The sequence below is a fragment of the Oncorhynchus mykiss genome, chromosome 14 (genome assembly GCF_013265735.2).
Source record: "Oncorhynchus mykiss isolate Arlee chromosome 14, USDA_OmykA_1.1, whole genome shotgun sequence".
Lineage (NCBI taxonomy): Eukaryota > Metazoa > Chordata > Actinopteri > Salmoniformes > Salmonidae > Oncorhynchus > Oncorhynchus mykiss.
Window position 1 is genome coordinate 8,933,080 of NC_048578.1, and position 23,978 is coordinate 8,957,057.

General features: G+C 43.7%; 3 protein-coding genes across 5 annotated transcripts in view; 1 reads left to right on the top strand and 2 right to left on the bottom strand.

The window, feature by feature from the left end:
• The window catches only part of cstf2 (cleavage stimulation factor, 3' pre-RNA, subunit 2), a 27,670-nt gene extending 25,039 nt beyond the window's left edge, over positions 1 to 2,631 (top strand). The window contains exon 13 of one of the 2 annotated variants that reach the window (XM_021561065.2): positions 1,803 to 2,631. In XM_021561065.2, the coding sequence (XP_021416740.1) occupies positions 1,803 to 1,925 (123 nt within the window). In that variant the 3' untranslated portion in view covers positions 1,926 to 2,631. The remainder of the gene's footprint in view (positions 1 to 1,802) is intronic. The other variant, XM_021561066.2, reaches the window with a different exon arrangement.
• Positions 2,212 to 9,838, bottom strand: nox1 (NADPH oxidase 1). Of its 2 annotated transcripts, none has more exons than XM_021561062.2 (13): positions 9,229 to 9,838; positions 7,880 to 7,975; positions 7,531 to 7,641; positions 7,200 to 7,284; positions 6,126 to 6,271; positions 5,733 to 5,914; positions 5,199 to 5,325; positions 5,001 to 5,093; positions 4,648 to 4,889; positions 4,249 to 4,411; positions 3,896 to 4,042; positions 3,662 to 3,786; positions 2,212 to 3,331 (listed from the first exon to the last, which is right to left on the bottom strand). In XM_021561062.2, the coding sequence occupies exons 1-13, from the start codon at positions 9,412 to 9,414 to the stop codon at positions 3,205 to 3,207; spliced, it is 1,830 nt and encodes a 609-aa protein (XP_021416737.2). In that variant the 5' UTR covers positions 9,415 to 9,838; the 3' UTR covers positions 2,212 to 3,204. The 2 variants fall into 2 exon arrangements, with proteins under 2 accessions (XP_021416737.2, XP_036798777.1); XM_036942882.1 differs by having other exon boundaries at positions 7,880 to 8,046.
• Positions 9,839 to 11,301: 1,463 nt separating this feature from the next.
• xkrx (XK related X-linked) lies at positions 11,302 to 23,463 on the bottom strand. Its single transcript, XM_021561067.2, has 3 exons — positions 22,460 to 23,463; positions 13,438 to 13,697; positions 11,302 to 13,347 (listed from the first exon to the last, which is right to left on the bottom strand). The coding sequence occupies exons 1-3, from the start codon at positions 22,807 to 22,809 to the stop codon at positions 12,497 to 12,499; spliced, it is 1,461 nt and encodes a 486-aa protein (XP_021416742.1). The 5' UTR covers positions 22,810 to 23,463; the 3' UTR covers positions 11,302 to 12,496.
• Positions 23,464 to 23,978: the final 515 nt, after the last annotated feature.

Sequence of the window (23,978 nt, forward strand, 5' to 3'; positions counted from 1 at the left end):
AAATGACTGCCTCGCCTGGTTCACCAACTACTTCTCAGATAGTTCAGTGTGTCAAATCGGAGGGCCTGTTGTCCGGACCTCTTGCAGTCTCTATGGGGGTTCCACAGGGTTCAATTCTCGGGCTGACTCTTTTTTTTTTCTCTGTATATAACAATGATGTCACTCTTGCTGCTGGTGATTCTCTGATCCATTTCTACGCAGATGACACCATTCTGTGGACACTGTGCTAACAAACCTCCAAATGAGCTTCAACGCCATACAACACTCCTTCTGTGGCCTCCAACAGCTTTTAAATGCTAGTAAAACTAAGTGCATGCTCTTCAACCAATTGCTGCCCGCACCTTCCCGCCCGACTAGCATCAATCACTACTCTGGACGATTCTGACCTAGAATATGTGGATAACTACAAATACCTAGGTGTCTGGCTAGACTGTAAACTCTCCTTCCAGACTCACATTAAGCATCTCCAATCCAAAATGAAATCTAGAATCGGCTTCCTATTTCACAACAAAGCCTACTTCACTCATGCTGCCAAATATACCCTTGTAAAACTGACTATCCTACCGATCCTCAACTTCGGCGACGTCATTTACAAAATAGCCTCCAACACTCTACTCAGCTAATTGGATGTAGTCTATCGCAGTGCCATCCGTTTTGTCACCAAAGCCCCATATACTACCCACCACTGTGACCTGTATGCTCTCGTTGGCTGGCCCTCACTACATATTTGTCACCAAACTCAGTGGCTCCAGGTCATCTAAGTCTTTGCTAGGTAAAGCCCCGCATTATCTCAGCTCACTGGTCACCATAGCAACACCCACCCGTAGCATGCGCTCCAGCAGGTATATTTCACTGGTCATCCCCCAAAGCCAACACTTCCTTTGGCTGCCTTTCCTTCCAGTTCTCTGCTGCCAATGACTGGAATGAATTGCAAAAATCACTGAAGCTGGAGTCTTATCTCTCCCCCTCTAACTTTAAGCATCAGCCGTCAGAGCAACTTACCGATCACTGTACCTGTACACAGCCAATCTGTAAATGGCACACCCAACTACCTCATCCCCATATTATTACTTACCCTCTTTCTCTTTTGCACCCCAGTATCTCTACTTGCACATCATCTGCACATCTATCACTCCAGTGTTTAGGCGAAATAATTACAATTTAGCATTTTTATTACCTCCCTACTCTTCTACATTTGCACACACTGTACATAGATTTTTCTATTGTGTTATTGACTGAACGTTTGTAACTCTGTTTTTGTTGCACTGCTTTGCTATATCTTGGCCAGGTCGCAGATGTAATTGAGAACTTGTTCTCAACTGGCCTACCTGGTTAAATAAAGGTCAAATAAAAAAAGATGCTCAATGACAAGAAGCTTAAACCCCAACTTTTAAATGAAAGGTCTGTCTGTCCTAACCTGTCAGCAGTCTGGGAAGGAAGTTATTGAGGAATGGGGTGAAAAGAGGATTGACATCTCAAGCACTTGGGTTTGTGGAGACAACTTGGGGCTCAGTGCTTTCTTTGGCTACCTGAAGAGTAACGAGTCAGGGCAACAAAATAACCAATGCATTAGCACTCAATGAAAAGCCATTTATTTCAATGCAATAACAACCAATGGAATACACTACATGACGCAGTGGAAAATTTTTAACGTGTTCTGTGTAAACTATTTTGAAAGATCTGACTTTCCTTCTGTATCCAAGCTGTGCTTTTGGCGGTATTTTGGTTTTAACATTACTGCCTGCCTGTCAATATCTGATCTGAGAGCAGTGTGGTTCACCAGTTTGTCTATTGTTTTCCAGGCCGCCTTGATCATGCAGGTGCTGCAGCTGACCCCAGAACAGATTGCCATGCTACCCCCAGAGCAGAGGCAGAGCATCCTCATCCTCAAAGAGCAGATCCAGAAGACCGCCGGGGCGCCCTAAAGAACAACCAACTCCCTGTCCCCTATAATGTCGACGTCACCTCATCCTAATTTCAAACATTTTGTAGATTGTTTTGTATTATATTGTCTTTTTTTAATGGAAGATTGAAGTGAGTGCTTGTGATTTGAAGAATGTCAGTTCATCCTCAAATGGCAACACTTCAACAGAAGTATTGCTGGATGTTATGGGTTTTTATATTGTCTATCAAAACAAATAGACGAGAACAATTTTTCAGTACTGTATTTTATTCAGATGGGATGTTGGTATGTACAGGAGAGGATTTAAAGTGTCCATTGTAGATTTAAAATAAACTATTTGCTCATAAGAAAAAGGACATACAAATGAAGTGAAACAATTGTGTAGGTTGAGGGGATACACAGAGTGAAAGAGTCCTTGGAATTATTTTGTAAATGTGAGGAAAGTACATTTGTATACATGCTTCATAGGATTGTGACTCATTTGTTCTAGAACAGATTATGTAGCTTTGACTGGCAATGCCTCGCCCTCATTTAACAACACTTCAGTGCACCTGTATCGTTTACAAGGAAATGGATATACAATAGGGCTTTTGTAAAAACATTGCTATAATTTCCTTCTCTGTAGCTACACCTTGAAAGCGTGAAACTCAAAGGCCTCAGTGTCATGTTCAGATATAAGAGCCATTGTTGATTCTTTATTCTACACTGAATAAAACATATTTAAAGTGTTGGTTGCATGTTTGAGTTGAAATGAAATGTTTCATATGCACAAAAAGCTTATTTCTCTAATTTTGTGCAAGGCTTGTCAGTTTTCTGTGGAGGAAGCAGAATCTGAAAAGGTATTAAGGGCTGATATATTCTACAGCATCTGTCATGTTCAGATTCTTGTAAAAAAAAATATTTTCCCTCAATTTCTTGATATCCATTTGGTTATAGTCTTGTCCCATCGCTGCAACTCCACTACGGACTCAGGAGAGGTGAAGTCAAAAGCCATGCATCCTCAAACGTGACCCTGCCAAGTCGCACTGCTTCTTGACACGCTGCTCGCTTAACCCGGAAGTCAGCCGCACCAATGTGTCGGAGGAAACACTGTCCAGCTGGCGGACGAAGTCAGCTTGCAGGCGCCTGGCCCACCACAAGGAGTCGCTAGAGCGCGATGGAACAAGGAAATCCCGGCCGGAAGTACCGCTGCACCACTCAAGAAGCTCCCAGATGAATAGTTTTAAAAACAACTCTTTGCAAACATTTTGGAAGACCAAAGAGCCAGCTTTGGTCGGGGGGCAGATTAGACATTGTTTTACTCAGAAGTTCTCCTTGTTGAAGTAGAATTTGGTCTTTCGGGGATCGACGTCCGTGTATTTGACACATTTCTTTGACAAGACGGTAGCTAAGACCACAGGGCCACACAAGAACGTGCCCACCACTGACCTGTAGACATTGATAAGAGAGACATATATAGTAGTTTAGTCAATGAAGGGTACAGTCCAAGCTATATGTAATACCCCTGTTTTTAAAGATGCAGAAATCGCTCTGCCATTTCTTGGTCGCTAAAATTCTAAAAAGTTTATTTTGTCTCATTTTGTGCACATAAGAATGGGAAGCATAGAAATAGCGCCCATAGAACAGATGTACAGCTTCTTAGACTTGTGAATTTGGTAGAGTCGCCCCAAAAAGTTACACATTGCAGATTTTACTACTGTCCAGAACTGATTTATAAAGGAATATTGTCATATCAAGACGTGTTGTAAACAAACGTACGTCGGATTCTCTTGGCACACTTGTTCAAACTCCTTATCCCAGTTCGGCCTGCCGTAGTTGGTTTTCTGCTTCAGACCAGTGACCACATCCGTGTCCGCATCCGCATGAACCATCACATGAGTTGCCTATGGGGAAGGAAGATAGTGAACAGACGCTACCACAACTATTGCATGTCTCACAGTGGAATATGGTAATACAGATTGTTGGTGGGTGTATGTATGCTGCCTCACATACATGGCTCTGATCCCATCCAGTGAGGTAGAGTTTGTAGGTGAGGAAGTCTCCCATGCCTCTCTCCTCCATCTCCCTCTCTAGCACCTGCAACAGATCTGCAAACCACTCGAATGCATGCGTCTCCCTGCACAGCCAATAGAAGTAGATCTGCAACCAGGAAGTAAATATGAGGATGTGATTTCAAACAATTCAATACCGAAGCTATAACATGCTATGCTGGCAAAAGTCCATGAAAAATACTAATGTTCACAGAGACATTCAGGTGCATCATGGAATTAGACTGGTATGCAGGACTAAAGGTGTCTGGTTAGTAGCTTCAATGGAAAGCCAGAGAGTATCAATATGTTCCCTACCTTTCTGGTGCGTAGCTTGGGGTTGGAGTCCTTGAATTTGTACCAGATGGACTTGAGGATGGAGGCGAAGGGGGTGACTCCGATTCCAGCGCCAACCAGCATGGCGACTTCGTAGTCAAACACATCCTCACTGGCAGTACCAAACGGTCCATCCACACCCATTCTGAGGGACAGGTCAAAGGTCAAGCCATCACAAACAGGATAGGAGGGCAGAAATATTTGACCAGCTAAACCTAATTCCTATGCATTCAGGAATGGTTTCCAACTTAATCTGTGCATGTAACTTGGACCTTTCACAGAAATCATGCATTGATGCCCCTTATCCTCCCCATCAACAAAGATGAGGAGCTTGCTGCTACATTATAAGACATTGTCTGCTTTTCTATAAAGAAAACTTACTTCGGTCCCTGAGCCCCCTCAGGGAGCTGCTCCACGATGCTGATGAGTTTCTGGGTCCAGTCACCTACAGAGCGAATGTGCACGCTGAAGAAGTCCTCCTCGGGGGCAGAGGTCATGGTGAAGGGGTGCCACTCCAGCTGGGAGATGGCTGGGCAGTTGAGGAAGACGTACTGGCCCACGTCCATTTTGAAACCATTCTTCACCAGCTGCAGTTCCAGTACTTTGGACGGCCGAATCACTATCTAAGAGGGGAGCGTTAGAGAAACGGATATTAATTATCTGGTCATGGAAAGGAAAATACAATTATTGTCAATTACACAGAATAGTTAGTAGTTACTGCAGTGCACACTTACCTTTCTGTATTTGACCGCTTGAATGTAGCGGATGAAGCGCAGCAAGCGCTCACACACATAGAGGACCATGGGACCGATCACCCACATCCAGGTCTATAAGGACATGGGAACACAGGACATACTGTATCGAAGACGATTCTCTTTAAGTTATTTTTGATTGTAGGTGATATTATTACGTGTCATTGAGGAACCTCTTACCTGTGGGAACCCCCCTGCAAACTGAGGGACGGGACACATCTTTTTCTTCCCCCAGTCTTCTATATGATCTTTACAGAAGGTGATATTGTATGGTGGATTGGCGTTTGTTTGACTTCGAACTATGCGTCTGTAGGGACAATGGACATAACCATTGACTTCTAATCCAAAACAAACCTTTACTCTTCAAGGTGCACTATGCAGAAATCACTCCACCATTTCCTGGTTGCAAAAATTCTAATACAGTAGTTCGCATAATTTCTGTTTATGTGACAAAACTAGCAGGTATAGTGTAGAGAATCATTGCACCATCTAAACCTCTGTGAAATACCTTTTCCATAACAAAAAACATTGTATTGTCAGCTGTTTGAAGCTGGTGTACTAAACCACTAAACTTAAAAACAGGAAACATAGAAATAGTGCATATAGAACAGATCTACTGCTTCTTAGCTTTGCTTTCAATTAGAATGAGATTTCTAACTGCCATTTCTATGTGAATTTGGTCAGATATTGTAGCTTTAAAAGAGAGTGCCTTACCCGGCTCCATGGATGACCAGCCCAGCAAAGAAGACAATGAAGAGGTGGTGTGTGAACCAGAAGACCTCGAAGTAGCTGCGCCTGATGACCTCCATGGACGAGGTGATCATAAGGATGAGTGCCAGCGTGATGATTACGCCCGTGATCCCAGCGATGGTGGTGAACACCAGGAGGTTCGGAGTCTGAGGCAGAAGGAGCCAATCAGAATGCACCCAAGTCATTCACATGACCTCTAGGCCTATATAAAACTTCTACAAGGACTTGTGCCAGGAGTTTGTTTGGTATACCAGACCTGACTAGGAAAAACTTGGTGCCCTAATTACAATAACATACAAAGAATTATAATACAGTACTAAACAAGTGATTAAAACTCCAATGGCTTGCAAGCCGTACAGTGGTTGTAGAGCGGATTGGGTTCAGGTAGGTGGTGTTGCCCGAGTCGTTAAGTCTGGACAGGGCCATGCTGAGGGCATCATACTCTCCATGCCAGCTGTTGTAGTACCGCTCCACGTTCAGCAAATGGGCAATGATGTGAACCGCTGCCACAAAACAAGAGGAAATACAGTTTAACGTCTAATTTAGCATTAGGAATAGACTCGAGATTCCTATGTGTTCAACAGGATCATTCCACCCCAGGAAGAATAGCTGCTGCTTTGGCAAAATCGAATGGGGATCTGAATAAACCACCCCCAAGGGCAGCGCAGGTAAATTAGTTGAACTTTGGATCGGAGTCACTGCCTTGATTGGATACCACTACTCCATTCTTTCGAAACACTATTATTTAAGAATAGAAAAGTGTAGAAATTGGCACAAAGATAATGGTACGATCTATGTTGAAATGGTTTAATCTACTTTGAACCATGTACTGGTATGGCACAGGGATAACGGCACAGGGATAACGGCACAGGGATAACGGCACAGGGATAATAACATGAAAGAAGCCGTGTCGGAATGTCGTTCTCCATTCCTCGAGCATTTCAAGCTATGTTGAACCATGTACTGGTATTTAAACCGAAGCTGAGGTTTTCAATGACATCTTCAACATAGCCTGAATACTCCATCTGGCCATATCAAAAGATACTGGATGAATGTTCAAATGTTCTATCGAATGTGACAGATCTGTTTACTCGGTTCTTCTTGAGAAATACTTTGTCAGGCCTTTAGTCTCTCCGAGGTCAGGATCTCCCCATCCAACAACCCTAGTAGGTCCATTTCCAGCTTCAGTCTCCTGGTCTTTTTCACCCCTTGACCTTAATTGTGCCGTTGCCACAATAAGAAAGTGTCATATTTTGTGTTGACCAAATAACACTGGTAACAATTTCAAATAAATCTTAAACGTTTCATCACCATTGTCACCTAAAATCGAACTTTGTTTACGAGTAGATTACTTATCAGTGCATGAGAAAGTAAAGGCTTCAGGTTAGGGTTTTCCGCTGGTTATCTGACCAGGAAGCAAGCGTCGCATACCTGTCATCAGGCCAATCATGTAGGCCACCAGCTTGTGGAAACTGATATTTTTGTCCAGCTGTTTCCTCATAGTTCGCCCACAGCACTGAAACAGCAACACAAGGAAGTTCAAGACAAATTAGGAAGATGACAATGAAAGTCCATTAAAAGCCATGAACCTTTAATATATTGGCAAAGCACTTCAACCATACAAGTCCGTTCCGTTATAGTTATCATCAGACAATATAAGTATACAGTAATGTACAGAGGAATGTTTGCTACAAGATGCTGTGATGACAAATTAGACAATAATTGCATGACCCCTTGGCTAAACCCTGAGGATTAGTTTTACCACGAAGGAGCCGCGGACAAGAGACAGCAGGTTCCGACACACAGGCAGCAGAATCAGCAGGCAGTTGAAGTTGAGGACGGCTGCAGGGGCTCTGGCCCAGGCCAATGCAGACTGAAAGCCCAAGGACACCCATGTCAACCTCTGCAGTGTGTTATCCTATACATACCCTCTGTGACATCTGTCCTATCATAAGGAATGGTGTAAACTACTAAATAGAAACAAATTCAACAGACAAAGTCGGATACTTCATATTTGTCCTATTTAAATCGTAGGAATGCATTATTAATTGAGCATGTACACTATACTATGTTTATACTACCCAAGGCCTAAATATTATGGTAAGACTCACCCCTAAAAGGTGTCGCGTGTAGAAAAACCGATCCCCCAAATCGTACAAGAAGTAGAACCAGACGAAAATGAATATGTTGATGGCCATCCAGACCACCTGTAAATCCAGCCAGGAAAAGATGACCAAAACAGCAGGATTGGGAATATTGTAGTCTTCTATTTATTACTCTTAAAAAGAACATGCATTCCTCTCAAAATAACATATCTTGCCGTTGTCTAGACTTGACAGTTCATGCAGCTTTAGTATTCTGATCATAGTTCTGCCTTTACAAAAAAAGATTGCAGTCAGAGTGCAGTATGACTGCAGTACAACTGGAGAAAAAGTGCTACAGTAATTTTGCAGAGTAACTGCAGTTACATTTAAGTTATTCTGCAATGTATTTATTTTACCTTTATTTAACTAGGGAAGTCAAATTCTTATTTACAATGACGGCCTACCCCGGATGACTCTGGGCTAATTGTGCGCCGCACTATGGGACTCCCAATCACGGCCGGGTGTGATGCAGCCTGGATTCGAACCAGGGACTACAGTGACGCCTCTTGCACTGAGATGCAGTGCCTTGAGACCGCTGCAATTACTGCGTCCGAAATACCACAGTCGACTACAGTTTAAAAACGGTCATCTTTTTTTGTAAGGGTGATCATGGAATTCCCGAACGAGTCATGCACGGACACTACATTTTAAATTATGTCTACCCTGTCCACAGTGTGTCCGGATTCCCGCGCTATTTTCAAATGACAGTATGCGTTCTACGAACAGTGGAATAGGCTAAATACGACAACACAACAACAACTGGTGGCAGTAACTACCTCTGTAGCTAGCCAGCAAGCAACGCTAAAGCGATTTCAAACGGGTTAGCGTAACTCTAGCCAAACCAAACATATTAGCTAGCGTGTATGAGGCCAATAGACACGAGCCTTCACACGCTAAGAACGTTTTTCCTCCAACTTAATAATAAAAAGCTGCCTCTCGGTCCAAAACGCAAGTTTTCTGGAGCCTTGCGGGAGGATAGGTGATGAGCTCGCCCAATGTATGCCCTTTCGGTAGCTTGATTGCGTTCAGACTAAGGAGAAATCCGCACACATCCCTGACCACCTCTTCATATTCTGGTAGCAGAAGTCGCATGCAAGTGTCAAGTATAGACACAACCTTTTGGGGTTTCAGTAAAGCTAACCAGGTTATCCTATTTTGCGCATTTGGAGAGATATTACGCATCTGGGGCATCACTCATATGCGCTTTGTCTGGCTGTCCTTAAAAGCCCAAATACATGTATCGCATTCACTCAAATGATACATTGACTATAGCCTACATTATCCAATATGATTAAGGTAATACATCATATTCTTACCAGTATGAAGTATGTCAGTCCATGGTTAATGATCCAGTTGCCCATTTTGAATGACTTTTGCCATCCACCACTACTGGTCTTTAAGCCGTTACCAGTCGTTTTTATACAGTGCACCTGTTCGAACCCCACCCATTTCAGGTCAGTAGTCAAAGTTATGCCAAGGAAATACAGTCCATCAAATTGCATTTCCCCAGGGAGGATGTAATCATTTACTTTTGTTGAGAGCTTGTCAGAATCCCCTTTCCCCTTGCCTTTGGAATGAGGAAGATTTTTTTTGGACCGACTATGGTTGGCTCTTGGGCTCCAAGCAGAGGAATTGAGGAGAGGCCTTTTTCTTTAGACAATTTTGAGCCATATTCGGGTAAACCACCACCCGATCATGTCTATCCATGCCTGCGCCTATAGAACATCTCAAGTTACTTTCCTATGGATCTAAAGTGCATTCGGAAAGTATTCAGACTCCTTGATTTTTTCCCACATTGTTACTTTACAGCGTTATTCGAAAATTGTATTTTATTCCCCCTCATCAATTTACACACAATACCCCAAAATGACAAAGTGAAAACAGGTTTTTATATATTTTTTGCAAATGTATTAAAAAAACATCAGAAATACCTTATTTACATAAGTATTCATACCCTTTGCTATGATATTCGAAATTGAGCTTCAGTGCATCCTGTTTCCATTGATCGTCCTTGAGATGTTTTTACAATTTGATTGGATTCTACCTGTGATAAATTCAATTGATTGGACATGATTTGGAAAGGTACACACCCTGTCTATATGAGGTCTCACAGTTGACAGTGCAAGTCAGAGCAAAAACCAAAACATGAGGTCGAAGGAATTGTCCATAGAGCACCCGAGACAGGATTGTGTCGAGGCACAGATCTGGGGAAGGGTACCAAAACATTTATGCAGCGTCGAAGGTCCCCAAGAACACAGTGGCCTCCATCATTCTTAAATGGAAGCTGTTTGGAACCACCAAGACTCTTCCTAGAGCTGGCCACCCAGCCAAACTGAGCAATCAGGGGAGAAGGGTCTTGGTCAGGGAGGTGACAAAGAACCCGATGATCACACTGACAGAGCTCCAGAGTTCCTCTCTGGAGATGGGAGAACCTAACAGAAGGACAACTGTCTTTGCAGCAATCTACCAATCAGGCCTTTATGATATAGTGGCCAGACGGAAGCCACTCCTCAATAAAATGCACGATAGCCCGCTTGGAGTTCGCCAAAAGGCCCCTAAAGGACTCTCATGAGAAACAAGATTCTCTGGTCTAATGAAACCAAGATTGAACTCTTTGGCCTGAATGCCAAGTGTCACATCTGGAGGAAACCTGGCACCAACCCTATGGTGAAACATGGTGGTGGAAGCATCATGTTGTGGGTATGTTTTTCCGTGGCAGGGACTGGGAGACTAGTCAGGATCTAGGCAAAGATGAACGGAGCAAAGTACAGAGATCCTTGATGAAAACCTGCTGCAGAGCGCTCAGGACCTCATACTGGGGTCAATATTAACCTTTCAACAGGACAATGACCCCAAGTACACAGCCAAGACGACGCAGGAGTGGCTTTGGGACAAGTCTCCGAGTGGCCCAGCCAAAGCCCAGACTTGAACCCGATCGAACATCTCTGGAGAGACCTGAAAATTGCTGTGCAGCAACACTCCCTATGCAACCTGACATAGCTTGAGAGGATCTGCAGAGAATGGGAGAAACTCCCCAAATAAAGGTGTGCCAAGCTTTTAGCATCATACCCAAGGAGACTCAAGGCTGTAATCGCTGCCAAAGGTGCTTCAACAAAAGGGTCTGAATACTAACGGAAATGTTATTTCAGGGATTTCTTTAATGGATTTGCTAACATTTCTAAAAACCTGTTTTTGCTTTGTCATTGTGGGGTATTGTGTGCAGATGGAGGGGGGGAAAACAATTGAATCAATTATAGATTAAGGCACGTAACAATGTGTAAAAAGTCAAGTTGTCTGAATATTTTCAGAATGAACTGTATATGGTTTTTGGAAAGTCCATACAGGCTACTACTGCTAAAATAAAAATGTGTTTTCTTTATATTACAGAATTTAGTATTCAATAACTTTTTTATTCAAGTGATAATGTAGTAGTTAAGGCACTTAACATGCCATTGAACAGACCATACACTGCAGACTAATAATGGACTTTAATATTTCAGACATAAGGGACCATGAAGGTAGTCTGGGTACCAGTCTCTTTAGCTAATCCCAATTGGCAATGAAAAGGAGTGGACCGTTAGGTAAAGAGACTGGTACTCAGACTACCGGTAAGGCATCATTGAACGTAAACAGTTGTGAATTGCATCTCAATGACAATGTGTGTGATTACATAAAATCTCCATTGTCTCTTTAACCCATTTGTTCTTTAAAATGATCCATGTCTATTGCCACGTTCACGTGCTAGTTGGAACTACAAAACTTTGAAATGTCCAACTTGTAAGTCGTGCCGCCTTCAACCGGTTAGCAGGTTGGACATTTGAGTTTCCTAGTTCCCGACTAGCAAGTGAACACGGCATGACTCACTGAGCTTGACTTTTAAACACTGTGCGCAAAAGGCAAAAAAAAAAAAGGCCAGGTACTAATAATACAAACCATTCATTAAATACACAGTGAGTGGAGTGGGGTTTGAGGAAGGTAGCTCGGATTTCATCTGACCTTTCATTTCCTTCATGTTACATATGGGCTTTGACGTGTGGATGAAAGAGACCTAATGCAACATGTTGGGTTTATTCATTAAGTAAACCGCCGGTAATCAGGGGAAGTCCCAGTTTACAGGGCAAGTCGGCCCGAGGCCACATGTTTCCACACACCTGGCCCCCCTGTATCTGACCCCCGTGCTGCTATTCTCAAGTCTGCCTTTGTGCATCACGGCGGCATATCTTATCAGAGTATATTCTTTGGTCTCCCGCGGCCCACTGCCTCTCTACCTGTACAGTATGCCCATTCAACAACAGTGATGCAACATTGTCTATATCACAGCTGATCTTTTTGAGCCCAAAGCTCTGCATGCACGTGTTATTCTAAAATGAGGAAAATCGATAAAATCATGGTACCAATTTCAAATGCGCTTAGCTAACCACTTGGGACCAACTTGTCCTCTGTGCACCGCAGTGCAGAACTAGCAGCTCTGTCCGACTCATCTGCACCACTCACAGTATAACAGTCCTGAGTGTACATAGCCATTAGTTCAGTAGCTGCACCACGCAATGACCCCATATCATCAAATAATCACATGGGTCCTTCTCAAGCCGCCTCCATTATGTCTTCAATGATGGCTGTCTCCCGCTCCACCAGCTGGCTGGTTAGGTCTGGGGGCTGCAGTTCTGGTGGCTCCAATGGCACCAGCACCATGGTGGCAGTGGTGGAATAGGAATTGGGTTGCCCCTGCCCCTCTCTCCCCCCACCCCTGCGGCAGCAGATACAGCAGCAGACGCAGGCCAGGCAGTCGTGCACGTTGTGCCTGAAGAGGCGCCGACACGGGTGGCAGAACTGGTAGAAGAGTAGCATGAAGAGCACGGCCAGGCTGTAGCAGATGAGCAGCTGAGCCACCAACAACGGGGCACACACGTACTCGTAGAAGTCCGACTTGTGGAAGTACCAGAGGGTGATGAGCGCGCCGTTCTCCAGGAAGCGTCCGCCGTAGTAGGCGGCCAGGCGGCCCCAGCGCTGCTTCTTCTCGATGAGGTCACGGTGGCCCAGGTCCAGCTGCACGGCCGACCAGCAGAAGATGTTGATGCAGGCGTACAGGAAGGTAACCAGCGACAGTACCACTGTGGTGCCCAGCTTGCTGAAGTTCTTCTCTACGTTGTCGGGCAGCGAGGCGCGTCGTGCCCAGAATTCGACCCAGGGCAGCAGGAAGAAGAAAAGAAGGTTGCCTAGGCCAACGGGGATCACCCAGTAGGTGAGCGCCGTGCTGAACAGTACCAGGGAGGTGACGCGCGTGGCGATCTCCAGGACCCGCCACAGGATCATGCAGAGGTAGGCGGCCGGGCGCAGCCGCACCTTGTAGTCGTCGTAGCGGATGTTGATGGCCAGCACGCTGCACACCAGGGCCCCGTAGGTGACGGAGATGAGGCAGATAATCATCAGAGTCACTGGGATGAACACAGAGACAAAGCACTCGTTAGACCCCCCAAAACAAGACATACAGCATTCACCATTAATGCCATCAAGATAACTCTTACTTCTGACGGGGAGTAAGTACTTCTCCTGGATGGTGGCGTACAGCTGCAGGGTGAGCTGGGGGGTGGAGCCAAGGAAGGCCTGGATGACGGCGGTGCGTTTGAAGGCGTTCCGGTGGGTGGCCAGCTTGCGCTCTGAGTGGCCAATCTCCCACTCCATGGGCGTGCCCTGGTCTTTCTTCAGCTTGATCTTCCTGGAGATGGTCACGTACGGCTCCTCCTTTTTGCCTGCCTTAAAATAAACCATCAGAGCCTCAAAACACCTGAGGACAGAAGAGGGCCATTGAAAATTGAGCAATTTCACATAACCACCAAAGGGCAACACGGGCTAACAAAAAAACATTGTCTCGTTTATTTTCAGTCAAGGGTTTGTATTATCATTCAATAAATATCATATTTTGCTTCACATTTAAATTTGAGACTGAAATGTGACATTTATATGACTCCACCAGAGGGCAGTGTATGTGACAGCATGACTGAAACCTAAGCCTATAGCACTGAAACCTAAGAAGGGTGTGTTCCCTTCCCAGAGGTAAATGCTTTCACTGTTCACTGATAAACATGTGGTGTAGCTCTCCTTTACGTCTGTTTATGTTGAATAGTACTAGTGCAGGGGTTAGCTGTACACAAGACACTTAATAACATCCAATGTATCCACACTCAACTACTAAATCACACAGCACGTTGCTGGAATGTTGTCTTTCAGACCAAAACAGCTCCTACTTTGGACATGGGCTTTAGGGGAGAGAACACACAGACAGGCTGGCTACTACTAGGATTCACTTCCTGGCAGCTCAGCTTTGTGCTGCTACGAGAGCCCTCTGGCATACAGTCCGTCAGCCATTTTCAGCCACTGTGTTTTTTCAGCTGTTGTGGTGCTGGTGGAATCACGTTGGCTGTGACCTTGCGGTGCATAACCAAAACATGCCGCCTCTCGTCTTTGACTTCAACTCTCGCTGAACTGAGAGACATTTAAAGGAGGGGTAGGGAAGGCACTCTGTGCCATCCACAAGCTGACTCATCGCTCGAGTGGTACTACAATACTGGTAGCCCATGCATAAGAATCGAGGCCATCTTGTCTGATTGCACAATCGTGAAACTAAGGTCTACAGATGGAGAGAAGTAGCAGGCACAAGACTGATTTACTTCCAGGGAAATTTGGCATCATAATGCAGCTGAGAATGAGTGCTGAGTCAGTCTAGCCAGCCAGCACTGAAAAAAAATGACTAAGAGACTAAATGCATTACACTTACAGGAAAAAGCACAGCTGAGAAAAAGGTTGGCTGGCAGAATCAATATGCCCGATGTCCACAGCAGCATCTAATGGTACCATTGGCTGAAGCAAAGTGCCTACTGCCAGGTAATCACTCCCAGGCCATAAAAATCACTTTGCTCTCAGCTTACAGTACAAGTTCTTGTAAAAAGAGCAAAGTAAAACACACATGCAATAAGGAACTTAAAAGGGGGGGGCTGAACTTCCTGGTTTGGTCTTGTTTTTCAGCTTGGTTATTAAGAAATGCAGTGGCCATGACTGAAGCCAAATGAGTTGTCTTGGGGGGGTAATGTGGGTGTCTCATGTGTGTGTGTGTTCGAATGTGGCAAGTGTTTGTACATTCACACTGTCAAAACAGTTCACAGCTAGTCACTCACCCTTCTAGATGACCCGGTTACACTGTTTTCAAGTTGTGTGTCTTGAAGTCGCCTAGGCTAGATAGTGCTAGCCAACTAGCTTCAGCTGGCTGGTGTGGTTTGACATTGGATAGCCCATTTCAATATGTTACACAATGTAAATGGGACAATATTTTCATGAAGCACATACAGTACACATCCAAAAGTATGTGGACATGTGCTCAAACATCTCATGCCAAAATCATGGCCATCAATATGGAGTTGGTCCCCCCTTTGCTGCTATAACAGCCTCCACTCTTTTGAGAAGGTTTTCCACTAGAGGTTGGAACATTGCTGCGGGGACTTGCTTCCATTCAGCCACAAGAGCATTAGTGAGGTCGGGCACTGATGTTGGGCGATTAGGTCTGGCTCGCAGAATTGATAAACCATTTCTGTATGGACCTCACTTTGTGGACGGGGGCATTGTCATGCTGAAACAGGAAAGGGCCTTCACCAAATTGTTGCCACAAAGTTGGAAGCACAGAATCGTCTAGAATGTAATTGTATGCTGTAGTGTTAAGATTTCCATTCACTGGAACTAAGGGGTCTAGCCCAAACCATGAAAAACAGCCCCAGACCATTATTTCTCCTCCACCAAACTTTACAGTTAGCACTATGCATTCAGGCAGGTAGCGTTCTCCTGGCATCCTCCAAACCCAGATTCGTCCATCGGACAGCCAGATGGTGAAGTGTGATTCATCACTCCAACGCGTTTCCACTGCTCCAGAGTACAATGGTGGCGAGCAACAATTTATAGTTGGTTTGAGGTTTGTCACTCAAATTTGGAGCTATTGCCATTTTCATATATTGTCCCATGTTATTTAATGATGGTCCCCAACTAGCCCCATAGGGATATCAAATGTCAAACCAAATTGACCACGAGCATTACGAACGGGTCAGCTGCACCTGTGCTCCGAATTTATGATCACTTGGGTGCTGCCAGTTGTGGGCAGGATTTGAGAAACCCTGCTTTAAGGCATGGGCTGCAGTTCAAGCAACTGCGGCTTTTGTTTTCATAGAAAATGTCACAAGGGCGGTTTCATCATCAGGAAATACTTTCAACATGCTCCTTAAGGTCCAGTAGAGATTTCTCACCCTGTTATGCTTAACAGTGACTTAACACCCACAAGAGACATTGGTGCCCAAAAAAAAAGATCAATTTTGACCTTCGGACAAATTCAATTTCTTTGAGTGTTTGCACTAAGTTAGCATTTCAGAATACAGGACATCAAGACACCAACCTTTCCTCGCTGTGTGTAAACACTTTCAGAGTTGCATGATGGGACAGGGACAGCAATGACTAAGTATGTAGCCTCCTCTGCCTCGGAGGATAATTATTTTATCTTAGATAAGCTGTGACAAGGGTCACTCAAGCAGGGAACCAACCTGACACTATACAGAGATTCCCAGTTGGCCATGTGACATCTTGTCAACATACAGTATTATCTTAGAAAGATTCTAAGCTACGTTGCTTGTGAAACTTCACTGTGTGTTCATTCATTGACATGTGAGAATGTGAGTTACAAGACGGATACAACCCTGTGAGCTAGAGTCCTTGCCTGTTACTTGGTAAAGCAAGCCGTGCAGTCAACAACATTCAAACCCTTGGGTGGAGTTGCTAGGCAACATGCAATATTGAATTGCGCCGACACAGCAGATGATCTGATGATGATGATGACATCCTCCCATGCTCCACAGGAAGTGCACAGCAGATCAGCCCAAAGCGGAGATGTGGTCTGTGGGAGTAACTGGAACTAACGCACAGCTGTTTATCTAGTGCATCTGTTTTTGACACAGTTAACTGTTCACTTAGAAACAAAATATGGTTTAAGGCAGGAAAATGTCAGGACGGGAATGATATGTAGCTTCCTCTACGGAGGGAACCACATCCCCAAACAAGCCACCCTCCAGAGTATGATTATAGAACTGTGTAGCTGTAGCAGAAAAACCCTGAAACCGAACCTTGATCTAGTTCTTCTGAAAACAAACAAATAAAAAGGTCTGATTCTCACTAATCAGCACTGCTACAGTGAGGGAGTGGGGGAGCATGGCTGTAAACAGTGTGCCAATGTGATGCCTTGTGCGGGCTTGGTAAATGCCTGCAAGTCAGTCACTTGATTTGTCATAAAAGGTGAAGCTAGTACAGTCAGAGATCACGCCAAACCTGCCCTTTGAATTGAACATATACCGTGCATATACAGGAAAGTATTCAGACCCCTTGATGTTTTCCACATTTTGTTACTTTACAGCCTTATTATGATATTGATTGAATAGTTTCCCCCCCCCCCCCTCATAAATCAACACACAATACCCCATAATGACAAAGCAAAAACAAGTAAAACATTTTTTTTATTAAATTCAACATTTACATAAATATTCAGACCCTTTACTCAGTACTTTGTTGAAGCACCTTTGGCAGTAATTACATTCTTAAGTCCTTATGGGTATTTTATTGGATTTTTTTATTTAACTGTGCAAGTCAGGTAAGAACAAATTCTTATTTACAATAACCTATACCGACCAAACCCAGACGGCGCTGGGCCAATTGTGCGCCGCCCTATGGGACTCCCAATCACTGCCGGTTGTGATACAGCGTGGATTCGAACCAGGGTGTCTGTAGTGAAATGGATTAAATAGTCCGTCCCCCCCATTCAATCTACACACAATACCCCATTTTAAAAACCTGTTTTCACTTTGTCATTATGGGGTATTGTGTGTAGATTGCTAAGGAAATTTTTAATTTTTATTTAATCCATTTTAGAATAAGGCTTTAACTACAGCTCAGCATTCAACACCATAGTACCCTCCAAGCTCCTCATCAAGCTGCAGGCCTTGGGTCTCAAACCCGTCCTGTGCAATTGGGCCATGGACTTTGATTGGCCGCCCCCAGGTGGTGAAGGGAGGAAACAACATATCCACTTCGCTGACCCTCAACACTGGGGCCCCAAAAGGGTGCGTGCTTAGCCCCCTCCTGTACTCCCTGTTCACCCACGACTGTGTGGCAATGCATGCCTCCAACTCAATCATCAAGTTTGCAGACGACAACAGTAGTGGCCTTGATTACCAACAACGACGAGACAGCCTACAGGGAGGTGGTGAGGGCACTCGGAGTGTGGTGTCAGGAAAACAACCTCTCACTCAACGTCAACAAAACAAAGGAGATGATTGTGGACTTCAGGAAACAACAGAGGGAGCACCCCCCTATCCACATCGAAGGGACAGCAGTGGAGAAGGTGGAAAGTTAAGTTCCTTGATGTACACATCACAGACAAACTGAAATGGTCCACCCACACAGACAGTGTGGTGAAGAAGGCACAACAGTGCCTCTTCAACCTCAGGAGGCTGAAGAAATTTGGCTTGTCACTCAAAACCCTGACAAACTTTTACAGATGCACAATCGAGAGAATCCTGTAGGGCTGTATCACAGCTTGGTACAGCCACTGCACTTCCCTCAACCGCAAGGCTCTCCAGAGGGTGGTGCGGTCTGCACAACGCATCACCAGGGGTAAACTACCTGCTCTCCATGACACCTACAGCACCCGACGTCACAGGAAGGCCAAAAAGATCATCAAGGACAATAAAGGCGAGGTCAGTACAGGTGCACCAAAGCTGGACCGAGAGACTGAAAAACAGCTTCTATATCAAGGCCATCCGACAGCAATCACTAATTCAGAGAAGCTGCTGCCTACACTGGCCACTTTAATAAAATGGATCACTAGTCACTTTATACAATGCCACTCTAAGTAATGTTTACATATCTCAAGTCACATGTATTTTATACCATCTACTGCACCTTGCCTATAGCGCTCGGCCATCGCTCATCCATATACTTACATGTACATATTCTCATTAGATTTGTGTGTATTAGGAGTTGTTGGGGAATTGTTAGATTACTTGTTAGATGCACCGTTGGAACTAGAAGCACAAGCATTTCGCTACACTTGCATTTTTTTTTTTAAATGTTATCTTTATTTAACTAGGCAAGTCAGTTAAGAACAAATTCGTATTTTCAATGATGGCCTAGGAACAGTGGGTTAACTGCATGTTCAGGGGCAGAATGACAGATTTGTACCTTCCGGTTACTAGTCCAACGCTCTAACCACTAGGCCACCCTGCCGCCCCATTAACATCTGCTACCCATGTGTATGTGACAAATAAAATTAGATAAAATGTGGAAAGAATAATGGGGTCTGAATTCTTTCCAAAAGGCACTGTATGTAGATATAAGGTGTTTATTAGAATAGAACCATATAACATTTAGAGAAATCTCAAGTGATATGACACGGGGCACTGCTTCCACATTCCAGTCCTAGGCTTTTCTAGATATTTGAATACTTGACACACATAGCTGATAATCACGCTTCACTTCTAATAGAGCACATTCACCTCGCAGATTCAAGGCAGTCCTTGTTGCGGAATTGAAAAGATTGAATGCAGAACACCTCAAAGGAAATATGAAACACCGTTATTCTGCTTTTCTGGGTCTTTTTCAAATCTGTACTATGGAATGGTAAGCAATGCAGAGGTAAAGTCAACATGCTGAAGGCCTACTTTGTACAGTGTTATGGGCCACACCCGCAGCTATCTACTAGGCCGACAGTGATCAAATTGTAAAATCCAAGGTTCTGTTGACACACCAAAGTTAACCAACAGTATCACTCAGATATGCTCCGTTTTGAAACAGCAACCAGACTCCACCTTAACCTTAATTCACCAGTGACAAATGACGGTTTGTTCAAACAGGTCTAGACACAAAGAGAAACCTTAACTGTCATGGGGTAGAGTGCTTTACAGAAATGTCAGTATTAGAGCCTTCAAAGTGTGTGCATTCCACAATAAAACAAAATGAGAGCTATGATTGGTGTCATTTCAGCCAATTAGATACAGTTGAAGTCTGAAGTTTACATACACTTAGGTTGGAGTCATTAAAACCAGTTTTCAACCACTCCACAAATGTCTTGTTAACACACTATAGTTTTGGCAAGTCAGTTAGGACATCTACTTTGTGCATGACAAGTCATTTTTGTTTACAGAGATTATTATAACAATTATTTACAGTGATTATTTCACTCATAATTCACTGTATAAATTCATGTGGGTCAGAAGATTACATACACTAAGTTGACTGTGCCTTTAAACAGCTTGGAAAATTGCAGAAAATTATGTCATGGCTTTAGAAGCGTCTAATAGGCTAATTGACATCATTTGAGTCAATTGGAGGTGTACCAGTGGATGTATTTCAAGGCCTACCTTCAAACTCAGTGCCTCTTTGCTTGACATCATGGGAAAATCAAAATAAATCAGCCAAGACCTCAGAGAAAAGATTGTAGACCTCCACAAGTCTGGTTCATCCTTGGGAGCAATTTCCAAACGCCTGAAGGTACCACGTTCATCAGTACAAACAATAGTACGCAAGTATAAACACAATAGGACCACGCAACCGTCATATCAGGAAGGAGACACGTTCTGTCTCCTAGAGTTGAACGTACTTTGGTGCGAAAAGTGCAAATCAATCGCAGAACAACAGCAAAGGACCTTGTAAACATACTCGAGGAAACTGGTACAAAAGTATCTATATCCACAGTAAAACTAGTCCTCTATTGACATAACCTGAAAGGAAGAAGCCACTGCTCCAAAACCACCATAAAAAAGCCAGACTACGGTTTGCAACTGCACATGGGGACAAAGATCGTACTTTTTGGAGAAATGTCCTCTGGTCTGATGAAACAAAAATAGAACTGTTTGGCCATAATGACCATTGTTATGTTTGGAGGAAAAAGGGGAAGGCTTGCAAGCCGAAGAACACCAACCCAACCGTGAAGCACGGGGTGCCAGCATCATGTTGTGGGGGTGCTTTGCTGCAGGAGGGACTGGTGCACTTCACAAAATAGATGGCACCATGAGGAAAGAAAATTATGTGGACATATTGAAGCAACATCAGTCTTAAAGCTGTTAAAGTTAAAGCTAGGTAGCAAATGGGTCTTCCAAATCGACAATGACCCAAAGCATACTTACAAAGTTGTGGCAAAATGGCTTAAGGAAAACAAAGTCAAGGTATTGGAGTAGCCATCACAAAACCCTGACGTCAATCCTATAGAAAATTTATGGGCAGAACTGAAAAAGCGTGTGAGCAAGGAGGCCTACAAACCTGACTCAGTTACACCAGCTCTGTCAGGAGGAATGGGCCAAAATTCAGGCAACTTATTGTGGGAAGCTTGTGGAAGGCTACCAGAAACATTTGACCAAAGTTAAACAATTTAAAGGCAATGCTACCAAATACTGATTGAGTGTATGTAAACTTCTGACCCACTGGGAATGTGAGGAAAGAAATAAAAGCTGAAATAAATCACTCTACTATTATTCTGACATTTCACATTCTTAAAATAAAGTGGTGATCCTAACTGACCTAAGACAGGGAATCTTTACTAGGATTAAATGTCAGGAATTGTGAAAAACTGAGTTTAAGAGTTTAAATGTATTTGGCTACGGTGTATGTAAACTTCCGACTACAGCTGTATGTGAAACGAATGAAAAAATGTGTCTGATCTAAACTAAGATTAATTTCGGAATACCAATAACCTCAAAAATGAGGTTGATCTCATTGTGAATTGTCACATGTGCCTGGGGTATACTCATTACGGAAACCGTTTAGGGACCAAACAGAGCAAAATTTGAGTTTCTATTGGACAAATTCAGGTAGGGCCTTTCCCACTTTGTGCCGTTTGGCAACAGAATCTGCGTAATAAATACCTCTGGCAGTGGCAGTTCAAACCCATTTAGAAGTGGGTTGACAAATTAGCAGTTGTATCTACAGTAGGCTGCGTGAGTCACATGTCTGACAGAGGTGTAAATGAGAGGGTCTATCTTAACCGTGACCCACTTCACATCTGGTCAAACAGGTTTGAAGAGACGGGAAAATACTGCCCTGATTCTAGGATAAGTGAATTTACCTTGTAGAGCATTTTACTCTCCACAGAGGCATTTCTTAGTAGGCCTGCAGCGCTGTTGCGGGAAAGAGAGTTCACTGGGGACTAAAGTATATGAACCTGTGGTGCAGTCAAGTGCTCTAGTCCCTGTGAGGCAGTAGAACAGTCCTATATAAGCCATTTTACCCTCTCCTTCGAAAAGCCTCCTCGCTCACAGTTCCACCTGTCAACTGGTACGCTTCCCCAGCATCCTACCCGAGAGAGCACCAGAATGATCCCACCAATGTAGGGAGAGAGAACAGCTGATTGGGGGCCAGAGGTGAGAGCACTATTCCCTGTACCAGGAAAGCCTGGGCCTTGGGTAAAGGCAGTGCAACACTCATTGCATTATTCTACTACTCAGCACTGTGATGACTCGGCACCATACCTACCTAATGAGTGGGCCCAGGAGAAGTAGATGCAAGAAGAGGACCAGGGGGCGGTCTCTTCCCAGGTCTCTATGAATGAATGTCAGCGCCAATTGAGTCAATACAGCGGGCACCAACATGAAGGTGATGGTCAACCCCATCCAGGTGTCGTCATCGCTCTTGTGGTACATGTTGCAAAGCACAGCCGCGCAGACAAACTCAGCGCAATACAACAAAGTGGCCAACACCACGCTGAAAGGGGGTTGAATGTTACTGTGGTTTACAACCAACATGACTCCGTTTTCAGAGGGGGATTCCTGGTGGAATTGCTCGACGTCCGAGATGTTTACGACTGGCTCGCCCTCTTCTTCCATGGCTCAATGACTAAAAACAACGTCACACAATGGAGACCTATAAGGCTGACGAACGGCTCAAAGAAAAGTGTAGTTTCCAGGTGTCAGATTGTATGTATCGACTTCTTCAAACAAAGCAGTTCAGTTTGTTATCATTCATGAATGTATCAAGTTTGTTAAACAACGTCTTTAACGTTTTAATGTTTGCTGCGGTAGGTCCTGTCCTTTCGCCCACTTTCCACGCACATCAAGAATAACTCCTTTGTGTATCAATAGCCTATATTACGTGGCATTGCCACCCGTGGCCACAATACAAAAAATACAAAATAAACCACCCCCCATATAGTATCTCAAGGGTAGTCTTCCAAATCGAATCCAGTGGTTGTCGCATACGTGTAAATACGAGTCATACTCCCACAATCTTAAAGATCGGCAAATACATTTTCCAGCGCAATGCAAAAGTCATGCCGCTGATGTCTGCCTGCAAATGATGGGCTCAATACCCACATTTACTTGTTGCAAAGCAAAGTCGACTGTTGAACCATAATCAAAACTGAAGCAATTTATTCGCTGTAGAATTCCATTGAAAACTTGGGAAATGCAAAAGTGAATGTTTTTGTTAGCTCCTCCACTGAACAAGAAAGCAGGTGTGTCTGAACATGCTATTGCTGCTAACTTCACACCTATGCGAAGCTAGCAGCAATAACGATTAGCAACGCTAGTCGAATCTGCCTTCAAAATAAGAGTTCACAATTGAAAGTGGTGCAAACGGATAAAAATAGTGGAATTATGACATATTTGGACTAGATAATGGTCCAACGTTGTTATATAAATTCAACAAAATACAATAATTAGTTCATTTAACCAACAACAAAAAAAGGTCAGTTGAAATTGCAATGTGGATGTGTTAGAATTCAGAATTGCTTTGGGGTCAAAGTTATATTTCACTGTACAATCTTACCTATGGATTGTGGATCCATGAAATGGTGTGTCAGCAGTGATGGAAAAAGTACCCAATTGTCATACTTGAGTAAAAGTAAAGATATCTTAATAGAAAATTACTCAAGTAAAAGTGAAAGTTACCTATTAAAATACTTGAGTAAAAGTCTAAAAGTATTTGGTTTTAAATATATTTAAGTATTAAAAGTAAATGTAATTGCTAAAATATACTTAAGTATCAAAAGTAAAAG

Excerpts from the sequence above, each read along its gene's own strand:
- nox1 (XM_021561062.2), bottom strand. The coding sequence starts at position 9,414 with ATGCAATTTGATGGACTGTATTTCCTTGGCATAACTTTGACTACTGAC. Across the intron at positions 7,285-7,530 it reads TTGTCCGCGGCTCCTTCGTG|TGCTGTGGGCGAACTATGAG; the intron begins GTAAAACTAATC and ends TTGCTGTTTCAG. Across the intron at positions 3,332-3,661 it reads GTGTGCCAAGAGAATCCGAC|GTCAGTGGTGGGCACGTTCT; the intron begins GTACGTTTGTTT and ends CAATGTCTACAG.
- xkrx (XM_021561067.2), bottom strand. The coding sequence starts at position 22,809 with ATGGAAGAAGAGGGCGAGCCAGTCGTAAACATCTCGGACGTCGAGCAA. Across the intron at positions 13,698-22,459 it reads CTCCTGGGCCCACTCATTAG|GTGTTTTGAGGCTCTGATGG; the intron begins GTAGGTATGGTG and ends TTCTGTCCTCAG. Across the intron at positions 13,348-13,437 it reads GTACTTACTCCCCGTCAGAA|TGACTCTGATGATTATCTGC; the intron begins GTAAGAGTTATC and ends TGTTCATCCCAG.